Raw genomic sequence first — 11,012 nt, forward strand, 5'->3', positions numbered from 1 at the left:
CAAATTTGTTCCAATTTAGAAGTTTGTTCTCCCCACAGGCAGATATCAAACAGGCCTCGCCCTGCTGCTATAGGCCTGTGGTATCTGCTGCAAGCCATCAAGCTTTTGAATACTAATACAAAATATTGATTTTCCTCTCTAACAATCTGTCTGTTTCCTTCCCTTTCTTCCTCTAATCATTCTTCCCCCTGGTCTCGTTTCACTGCAAGCAGCAAGCCTGACAGGTAAGATTAAATCAAGCTCTTTGTTTGTCTTAACCCGCTGCAATTACATGACGCCAGAGAACTTGTACCAAGCGGTAAAACACCATATCTGTTCATGCACTTTTTACTCAAATCAAGTAGTCGTACTAATGATGTGTCAGAAGTGAGTCTGGTATTTTATCCCTGGTTGTTTGCATGTGCTAATTGCTCTTTTGATTCACTGGTGTCTGAGCAGCAAGCGCAAGGACTCTGAGCCCGGAACCAAGAGCCTTTTGAGTAATGCCGAGATGATGGCCCATCATCCAACAGACCCTGTGGAGATGAGACGCATCAACTTCCAGACTCCCGGTATGAGGCGTGTGCCCACACAGACACCCAAAAGCACATTTTGTATCTTCCTAATAAAGTATACTTCCACTTGCTCATCATCTGATAATCAAATATTCATGCTGCTAATTTTAACCTCGGTAAGATTATGCAGACAAGATTGTGAAAGTACTCCTCCGCATCACAATCAGCATGTACCTGGCAGCTTCCAGTCATTTCTGGGAGCAAAATGGCCACTGCCCAGGTAGCACAGTCAGTGCCGAGTCACGGCTGAGTCATAACAGTGTGGCAAAATCGGATCATCTCCGCTCGCCCACATTCCACATGCTGTGCTGCAGATAGCCCATCACACCAGACAGAGTCACAGAAATCGGTCTCATCACTCTTTAATGTTTCTGAGTCAAGTTTTAATAGTCGTGATGATTTGTTGTGTCACAGGTGTGTCTTGGCGTCCACTGTGACCATTTGTAGAGGAGTTGACATTGTTCTCAACAGCATGACCAAGTGAAACCCCACTGTGAAGTAACTGCATGGATTTTTTCTCGCTCCCCACCCCCTGCTGAGGAAGATCTAACAACACAGCTGCTTCGGTTGTGGCATCAGGCCAATGATGCGTTCGATTAGCGTGATCCAACATCCATGGAACTGAATCACTCTTCTCACTTTGCCTCCTTGTTTGAAAAGGTGGCGAGATGTGTCACCTTTTCAACACTGCTGCGATATGTGCCACAGTGAAAAGGTTTAGACTTTACTTTGCCCGGATGTATGAAGTCAACTGATGCCATTTTTTATTTCATCCTAAGATGAAGATGATGTTCCTGGGAAGCAAAGTAGAACCCACAGAATAAAGCACTTCAGCTCTTTCTTTCTATCATAAGAATTTTTTTTAAACAACATTGACCCTCGTTCCTCACATACTTCGCCTCCCCTGAGATTTGTGCCTTTGAGATTCTCAACAAAGATTGAATTTGTCCAACATACCAGCCGTTGCCATCTGAGGTTATTTTGGCCGTGACGGGAGCATTTTGCCGTGATTACCTGTGGGTGCTGCTGTTTGATAGCTGTAGCAGCAGAATGACTTAAATGCCTTTTATGGCGCATGGAGATGCATTTACAATCCAAGACACATCGAGAATGCATTTCTGACATTGGTTTGTTGTATGCAGAGCAGTGTTTCTCTGATTTATTGTCGTGGCTGTTTGCCTTTTGAATGGAGAATGGATTGCTGTAGCTTCCCCCTTTCCCCAGCTGTGAAAAGAATTGACTGCAGGAGCCTTAGGTTGCTTCCTTTGTGCGTGAGTATGTGTGTGTGTGTGCGCAGCCCTCCTAATTGGCGTTCAGTCTGTGTTTGTTTTCTCCAAGTCGTTGCTCCTCCGATCACATAGAAAGCAATTTATCAAAGGAAAACAATTTACAAACAAATAAGACCTTCCTCACTTTGTCCTCACACATGGATCAAAATTGATTTTCTGCCTCAGCGTGTTCCCTAATCATATGTGATGTTCCTCTGATTGTATAATTATCTACACATCTTTGCTGGTGCATGACGTCAGCCCGCAGTAATTCAGGTTGTTCAGCCGGACCCCTGCTTCACCTCTGACCCTTGTTGTCACGCAGGAATGATGAGCCACCCTCCCATTCCCATCAGTGAGCTGGCGGAGCACATCGAGCTCCTGAAAGCTAACGACAACCTGAGACTCTCCCAGGAGTACGAGGTGAGAAAAAACGTATTATTCAATATGAATAAATTGTATTGTTTAGGGATGTTAAGCCTCTGCTTCATGAAGCAAATCTTACTTAACATTTATTTAACACTTGTTTCTCAGTGTGCAGACTATTTGCATGATTTATTTAGTAGTGCAATCAATTGCTGTAACTTGTCAACATTACAGTGCACTCTCCTTCCATCATCCTCAAATACGCTACTACACTGCTTGTGTGTGTGTGTGTGTGTGTGTGTGTGTCTGTGTGCGTGCATGCGTGCGTGCGTGTGCGCGTGCGTGTGCGTGCGTGTGTGTGTGTCTTCTTGTGCTTCCTCTCCCCAGTCCATCGACCCGAGTCAGCAGTTCACCTGGGAACATTCGAACCTGGAGGTCAACAAGCCCAAAAACCGCTATGCAAACGTGATAGCATACGACCACACCAGAGTCGTCCTGGCTCCCATAGATGGTAAAAGACGAACGAGTTGAAGGAGATGTTTAGAAATTCTAATGGGGCAGTCTGGGTGTATTTGTGTTCAGGTGGGGCGAACAAGAGAAAAGGGGGGAGGGGAGAGAAGGGGGGGGGGGGGGGGGGGGGGGTTCACTGCATGATGGATGAAATCTGAAATTGCACACAGTGCTCCAGACTGGCTTTGTGCAGTGGCATGAGACTGACAAACAGCGTGAGTGCATTCGAGTGCAGCCTGCACTCCTCCAACAAGAACAAGAAGGGGGAGAATGGATTTGATCTGGAGCTCATGAATTTACACCAACGGAGTTTGGTGTAAATTGTTTGTTTGTCCTCGCCCGCTAGTCATCCAGCAGCAGCCGGCTGGAGGCCAAGGCCGCTAGAAACAGACAGTTTGTTAAGGCTGCTTCATGTCGTACGAGGAGGTTAACAAATGGTGTCGCTTATGCAGATTGCAGTTTCGCCACACAAATCTTTTGTTTGGTAGGTATCCTGGGGAGCGACTACATCAACGCCAACTACATTGATGGCTACAGGAAGCAGAATGCCTACATCGCCACCCAGGGGCCACTGGCAGAGACGTTCGGGGACTTCTGGAGGATGGTGTGGGAGCAGCGGGCTGCCTCGGTCGTCATGATGACACGCCTGGAGGAGAAGTCACGGGTAAGAAACTAGGCCTTTGCCTACTGACCCATATCCACAATGCTCATTATCTAGATTACTGTTACATACTAATATATATATATATATATATATATATATATATATATACAGCTGCTATTTATAGGTTCTGTTTGGTTTACAAACCCGATGAAATTATGAGGTATTCAGGTCAGTCTTTTCCTGCGTCTGTGTAGATAAAGTGCGATCAGTACTGGCCCAGCCGCGGCACAGAGACATACGGGATGATCCAGGTCACCCTGCTGGACACAATGGAGCTGGCTACATTCTGCGTCCGCACACTGTCGCTACATAAGGTAAATTAGTTTGCCCCTTTCCTACTGTTTGTCAACCTTTGACTCACCACGCTGCCCTCTCCTCTAATTCATTCAGCATCCACTGATCTCTTGAGCGTACAGGTTAGGATCCAGGAGCAGCTGGACTAATCATGAATATCCGCCGGTACGGCATGAGTGTTAGTGTGTGCGGACACTCGGAGGATAATCGATGAGTCTGGGCCTCATGGAGTTTTTCAATCCAGGCCTCCTCCCTGTGTCAGGTGCTGAGATGTGCTCACCATTGGAGGCAGAGTACTGTCTTATAGCGAAGGGCTAATCGAGAACCGTCAGACTGGCGTGTCTCTGTGGCCTACTTACAAACAGAAATTAGGCCAAGTGCTGCCCTGCTTCTCTAAATTTTTGTTGATGTGTTGTGATACGTCAAGTAAGGAGATATCTCATGCACATGAAATATTCAACAATTCCAGTATCATCCCTGCTTTATGCAGTGTTTACAGTTCTTTTTCCCGAATGAATATAAAAGATTCTTGAATGCACTGTGCAAAGGAAGATGGAGATATATTTCTGAGAATATAATATATTCAATACTGCAATGAGATGAAAGCTCTGACGTGAACAGGCTACAGACAATAGTGATTTCAGTGACAGTACAGACTCGCTGCCTGTTCCTTATCTCAGAGTGGCAGCAGTGAACGGAGAGAGGTGCGTCAGTTCCAGTTTACCTCCTGGCCAGATCACGGTGTGCCAGAGTATCCCACCCCCTTCCTCAACTTCCTCCGCCGGGTCAAAGCCTGCAACCCTCCTGACGCTGGACCCATCATCGCTCACTGCAGGTACACACACACACACACACACACACACACACACCAAACGCACAAGTTTATTTTAAAGAATAGTTTCACATTTGCGAATATGACTTAACGGGTTAATCAATAGTCAGAATTGCCACGGATTGTTCCCCCCCAGGAGATTAATCCAAACAACCACATAATGGTCGTTTTGACAAATTCAAAATGTGACGTTGTGGGTAAATTAGTACTATAGAAAGAAGGGTACATGCTGTTAACATTACCCTTATTTCTCCATTGTAGAATTTTTGAGAGCACTATACACTGAATACATTTTGCAAACTATTCCTTTAAATAAAGTAACAGTCAACTGACATCCCGCTTATTCCGCCCCTCCTCCGGTCAGCGCTGGGGTCGGTCGCACCGGTTGTTTCATCGTCATAGACGCCATGCTGGAGCGCATTCGACAGGAGCGCACCGTGGACATCTACGGTCACGTGACCCTGATGCGCTCCCAGAGGAACTACATGGTGCAGACGGAGGACCAGTACAGCTTTATTCACGAGGCCCTGCTGGAGGCCGTGGCTTGCGGGAACACTGAGGTGGCTGCCAGGAGTCTGTACTCCTACATGCAGAAGCTGTCCAAGGTGGAGAGCGGAGAGCATGTCACCGGCATGGAGCTGGAGTTTAAGGTAGGAGAGGGTCCAGGGGGAGGTGTTTGAATTAAAGATTTTAGTTTAGAACTTTTAGAAGTCTTTAAAAAATATTTGGTGTAACAGAAAAATGTTTTATGTTATTGTTTTGCTTTGCTGTCTTGTTCCTATTTACCATCTCACAACCGTTCAGATAAGCACTAGCATTTAGAATACAGTAGTAGCTTTGTGTATTATTATCTTACCAGGCAAATAATCCCACTCCTGATAATAGCTTTAAAATCCCTGTAGTCACACATGCGCTTCATTCTCTCTCTCTACATCCAGCGACTGGCTAACACCAAAGCCCACACGTCCCGGTTTGTCACAGCCAACCTGCCTTGCAACAAATTCAAGAACCGACTGGTCAACATCATGCCCTATGAAACCACCCGAGTCTGCCTCCAGCCAATCAGAGGCCTGGAGGGCTCCGACTACATCAATGCCAGTTACATAGACGGATACAGGTGCGTTGTCCTCCCGCAAACACTAATATGACCTGACCCCCCCTTCCTCTTATGATGGCTTGATGAGTGAATGGATTGGATAGGTTTTCACCACAGTCGTCTCACCTGTCACGTCCCGTCAGATCTGCCATTACCGTATACATTTGTCTCGCTGCGCTGCACTTGTTTCAGTCCCTGTGAAGGGGGGCTGATGCTCAAGAGCTTGTGATGACTCAGTTGTTCAGAGAGCTTGTACGCACGTGTTTTGACTGTTCTTCTTCTTGCCTGAAGCCTGACCCCTTTTTTTAAAGTCAAGAGGCTTGACAGAAGGAGAAACGAGAATGAAGGGAGGTGTGTGTGTGTGTGTGTGTTTGTAGGCAGCAGAGAGGCTACATCGCCACCCAGGGCCCACTGGCTGAGACTACGGAGGACTTCTGGAGGATGCTGTGGGAACACAACTCCACTATAGTGGTCATGCTCACTAAACTGAGAGAAATGGGCCGGGTATGTACGAAATATGTAAACATGAAAATTACAGGGATTTTCTATACCATGTACACCATGTCATCAATACTGTTACGGTTTTTTTCCTGTTCTGCTCTGTCAGGAGAAGTGTCACCAGTACTGGCCCGCGGAGCGCTCAGCCAGGTACCAGTACTTCGTGGTGGATCCCATGGCAGAGTACAACATGCCTCAGTACATCCTGCGGGAGTTCAAAGTGACGGATGCCAGGGTGGGTTCATGTCTGTGCTGTTGAAAGACTCCTGTTCCCCTGTTATATGTTGTACTCAGACGTCAATATAACATTACACTCCTTGACTCTTCTGCTCTACTCCTTATCCATCAGTGCCGTTAAAGGCATTGGTGCAAAGCATGTCCTATCGACATGTAGTGTGCCTTGGTCTGTGTGTGTTTTGTATGTAAATGTGTCCAACACAATAGGTTAACACTAACGAGGCCGCCATAGATCACTCATTTAACCATGCTGTCTCCAGATTATCTTGACAGCGTATATGTGAGACCGTAGGTCCTTTAAGGGCGTCCCAGTCATAGATAACTCCAGTTAAGCCTGTCCCACACTGACGCCACATCGACAGATGCTGTATTGATCTCCATTAAAGGGGCGTCAGAAGGGCTGAGCAAAGGAGAAAAGATGTAATTGCGCACTGAGTGGCTGACAATAGCAGACATACTGACGTTACTGCTTGCAGTTAACCACAGTCACTGATCCAGAGTCAGATAACAGTAATCATTAGAAGGGGGAGGTATATTGTCTGGGCAGAGTCTCAGTCCTCATAATAAACCTCTTGATAGTATTGAAAACACATTTTTAGATCAAGTCAGCTTGCAGTTTTTCAGTAAATATTTATGAGTCGTTGTTCTTATCATTTCCTCTCCCCTTCAGGACGGCCAATCACGGACAGTGCGTCAGTTCCAGTTCACTGATTGGCCAGAGCAAGGTGTGCCCAAATCTGGGGAGGGCTTCATCGATTTCATTGGCCAAGTGCACAAAACCAAGGAGCAGTTTGGTCAGGATGGACCAATCAGCGTCCACTGCAGGTAAACGATGGGCTTCATTTTAGTAGCTCATGGTGAAACTAGTCATTGTAACTGTAAACCATATTTAATTGTTTTTCTTTACGCCTGTAGTGCTGGTGTGGGACGGACAGGTGTTTTCATCACTCTGAGTATTGTCCTGGAGAGGATGCGTTACGAAGGGGCGGTGGACATCTTCCAGACTGTCAAAATGCTGCGGACACAGAGACCAGCCATGGTGCAGACTGAGGTAAACACACTGGCAGAGACACGAGCAAGAAAAGAATTGATGCTGCTCACTAGTAATAGTGGTTAAAGCTATCCGTCTGATATTATAGCCAACATGTTGTGATTACCTGGGCTAAACTGTTTGCTCTAGTTGTGTGTACTTATATGTGAAAATACCCCAATATTCTACATGGACGATTGTATTGCGTATTACGTATTCCTAGACATAATTATTACAATTTGACTTAAATTTTACAACATTTTCACAAATGTATAGTCATTAAAACCCTTTTTGTAAGTGCGATTCAAGTCTACAAATACAAATATCTCATTCGTCGATGTTTACGTGTTTCTAAAACATCTGCTTTTTCTAAGATCATATGCTGCAAAAACATTTTGGTCGGTGGGTTTTTTAACTTGTCTGTCTATAGTAGTGAGGGTACATTTTAGTAAAAAGGACATTTTGACCTTATGATGACATCTTGGCCTGTCCTCACAATTTCAAAGGGCTATTTCAGATTTGAGATTTGGTTTCAGGGTTGGCGTTTGAATTAGGTTTTGTTTGTGTGTGCATGCGTGTGTTTATTTTATTTTATTTTATTGAGCTGCTTCGGTATAAATTTATCAATCCACAAATTTATCTTTAAGGCTCATATGAAAAATCTTTTCAAGAAAGAAATACAAATGTTTTCCTTTTCCTTTTGAATATGACATCGCAAATTTAAACTTTAAATGTTCACAATTATATTTTAGATATGAGAGCATTTACAACATGCGGTAAAGCCAGGATGTTGCATTCACAATATTGTCATTATATTTGCTACAAAATGTGACTGGATAGGTTTTGTCACCTGCCAGCTAAGCATAGTACATTCATATTTTTAATGTACAACATTTATGTGCTGTTTATGACAATGTATACAATTTTCTGTGTCTGACCCAGGACGAGTACCAGTTCTGCTACCAGGCTGCTCTGGAGTACCTGGGTAGCTTTGACCACTATGCAACGTAAGTGAAGAGACAACTATCCCTCCATCTTTCTGCTTCGAGGTCCACAAACAAACCAACGAGAGAAAGACATCCTGAAATATCGTGAGCAGTGAAACTTTTTTCTGGGAGAGAGTTACAAAGAGGAGTCATACTACACCAACAGGGACAAAAAGAGCAACAACAAAAACAGCAACAAGAAATCTGTGTCTAACAGCACCCACACGCAGCAGGACCTCCCCGAGGGACTGGTGTGTGTGAGTGTGTGTGTATGTCCATGTGTAATCCATATACTTACCTCAGTGTTCCAGTGTGAAGGATGTATAATACATGTGTGTTGTGGTCAGCTATCTCCAATATGAACCCGTGAAATACAAACAGCTTCTGAACAGGAATTATGATACTATATGTGTATAAAATACAAAAAATATATAAAAACAAAAAACAGAAACACAAAGAGCCTGGATATTTGCTGCACCCTAAATGGGCTTTTTATCCTCAACTTTGTATCTATAGGTTTGGTGTACTAAGGGGTTACAAAGTGCAATGGTTAACATTTCTATGTGTCTGTGAGTCAAAGGTGTCTACGGCTACCACAGGTAGTTGTGATTATAGTTCAAAAGCAGAGGACAAGGTCGTCCCTCCGCAGAAGCCCGCAGTACGGACTCACCACCCTGAGGACTGCTGGGGAAGCATGTGGATGCTCATTTACCCAACGCACAGTGCCAAGAAAAATTTGTGCAGCGTGAACAAGAACTGTGGCCTACGAGGAGAGATGGCTCCGTCTTTCATCCAGCATAACATGAAGTGAGACCAGAGGCTGTTCTTAAACACCGGCCAAGGATCAGTTCACACTCCGCAGTCGCGACCTCGCCACGAAACAGCTGGCCTCAGAACAGTGATTCGAGTCCATCAGAGCCTCAACTGGGCAGAGATTTGTAGTCCAGTGTATTCTTCATCCAACAAAAAAGCTTGCTTGATATTTGCTGTAGCCCTTGTTCTTCCTCCAGCTCAGATCCTCTTGATGTCAGTCCCATTGTGACAGTTCAACAGTGGCTTATTGAAAGAGATGCTAATGAAAGAATTGAGTTAAAGACCCTTTCTTTCTTGAATTCTCAGCCCATTTCTGCCGATTTTTTCTGTGTTTTTACTGTATGTCTCCGCCTTATGCCGACTTATTTCTTGTGTTTTAACATGCTGCCTAATGCTCATGCTTTGTGTGCTAGACCTTTTATTGTCATACAGTATCTTGAGGATGAAAGTTGTTTGCTGATCATCCTCCTCCTCTGAAGTTTACCTACTTGAATCGCATCCCATTGCAGTTAGATCCCTCTGATATTTTACTATTTTAGGCAATGAAAGATAGAAGATCTAAAAAATATAAAAATAAATAAGTGCAAATGGTGAATTGCTCACTTTCAACACCTTCCTTTCCCAACTCCGAAACTCTCTGTCCCTTAAACTCACTGTACAGAACATCCCAACGTAACCGATTGATGTGTCCCCCTCCGTCTACCCCAGTACTGCTGCACAAGTCCTTGATATCGATATACAATATATCTTTTCTTGAATTGACATATAATCATATTCGGGCCCACGTGGTGATTAAAGAGCACAGTGATGTTCCAGTGTATCAGACATTTCGGGTGAATTTCACAATTTTGTACATACAGTCTATCATTGGAGTCCTATACAGTACAATTGCAAAAGTCTGAGCACAAGATATAATGTGGGATTGGATGTGATGTAGTTCTTATCGTCGCAAAAAAAAAGCCTTATTGTTATCGTTCACTTTGTCATATTCATTTCATATGATTTTTTAAAAATATTTATTATTCTATTTTGTTACTTTTTATGTTTATTTTTATTTATTTATTTGGGATATCTAGCAACTATAACCAATAAGATGTTGTTTACTTGTTTCTTTGGCAAGCCAATGTAAAAGTATGATATTGTCACTGTTTGTTTTTTTTATTTTGAATGGTCAGTTTTGGTGCTTTTTTTAATTTGCTTTATTATTATAAAGTTTGCCCTCTGTGTAGGGTGCTATTTGATACTGATTACTGATGTCCGACTAGTTAGCTAGAGATGTACATTAGAGGCGCACATAGTTTAAGTTTACAGTGATGCCCTTACAATGCCGTCCCCCCACTCGACCTCTGTACAGTAGCAGCAGCAGTGAGGTGATCATAGCTGCTGATGTATGATCCGCCCCAACGTTATAGGTTTAATAAGGGCATCAGAGATATTAGATTTATAGAGCAGACAAGCTGTTGGTATTTAGTTTGCTGGTGAGCACATGGTAGCAAGTGTATTTTTGAGAGAGAACAGGTAAGAATCGCCCGGCTGCACACACACACACACCTTCAAGGTAACTGTTTGAATCTGAATATATTCTGGTATGAACTTCATGTGTGGTCCAGAAGTCTTGACGATGTTTGACATATATGACATATGTTATTCTTTCAATTTTCTGATTATTGTGTCAAGAGGAAATATAAAAGTCGCACACGTGGAACATGATATGAAGTGTGTTGAGGACCAGCTCTGATGACGCCATCCCCCCTCAATTATGTACCTGTTCTTTCCTTTCAAACAATGGATGTAGATATTGTATCTTGACTTTGTATTAAAAGCAGGATGATTGGATATACAGCACAATGACCTGCTTACCTTA

General features: G+C 43.8%; 1 protein-coding gene across 6 annotated transcripts in view; it reads left to right on the plus strand.

The window, feature by feature from the left end:
• The window catches only part of LOC118311196 (receptor-type tyrosine-protein phosphatase S-like), a 61,456-nt gene extending 50,444 nt beyond the window's left edge, over positions 1–11,012 (plus strand). For all 6 annotated transcript variants that reach the window (XM_035634817.2, XM_035634819.2, XM_035634820.2 and 3 more), the window contains 14 exons: positions 213–224; positions 439–551; positions 2,148–2,245; positions 2,576–2,699; positions 3,187–3,362; positions 3,557–3,676; positions 4,337–4,491; positions 4,853–5,138; positions 5,427–5,605; positions 5,962–6,088; positions 6,192–6,317; positions 6,990–7,144; positions 7,235–7,370; positions 8,292–11,012. In XM_035634817.2, the coding sequence (XP_035490710.2) occupies positions 213–224; positions 439–551; positions 2,148–2,245; positions 2,576–2,699; positions 3,187–3,362; positions 3,557–3,676; positions 4,337–4,491; positions 4,853–5,138; positions 5,427–5,605; positions 5,962–6,088; positions 6,192–6,317; positions 6,990–7,144; positions 7,235–7,370; positions 8,292–8,360 (1,876 nt within the window). In that variant the 3' untranslated portion in view covers positions 8,361–11,012. The remainder of the gene's footprint in view (positions 1–212; positions 225–438; positions 552–2,147; positions 2,246–2,575; positions 2,700–3,186; positions 3,363–3,556; positions 3,677–4,336; positions 4,492–4,852; positions 5,139–5,426; positions 5,606–5,961; positions 6,089–6,191; positions 6,318–6,989; positions 7,145–7,234; positions 7,371–8,291) is intronic.

This window comes from Scophthalmus maximus, chromosome 5 (genome assembly GCF_022379125.1).
Source record: "Scophthalmus maximus strain ysfricsl-2021 chromosome 5, ASM2237912v1, whole genome shotgun sequence".
In the NCBI taxonomy this organism is placed as follows: domain Eukaryota; kingdom Metazoa; phylum Chordata; class Actinopteri; order Pleuronectiformes; family Scophthalmidae; genus Scophthalmus; species Scophthalmus maximus.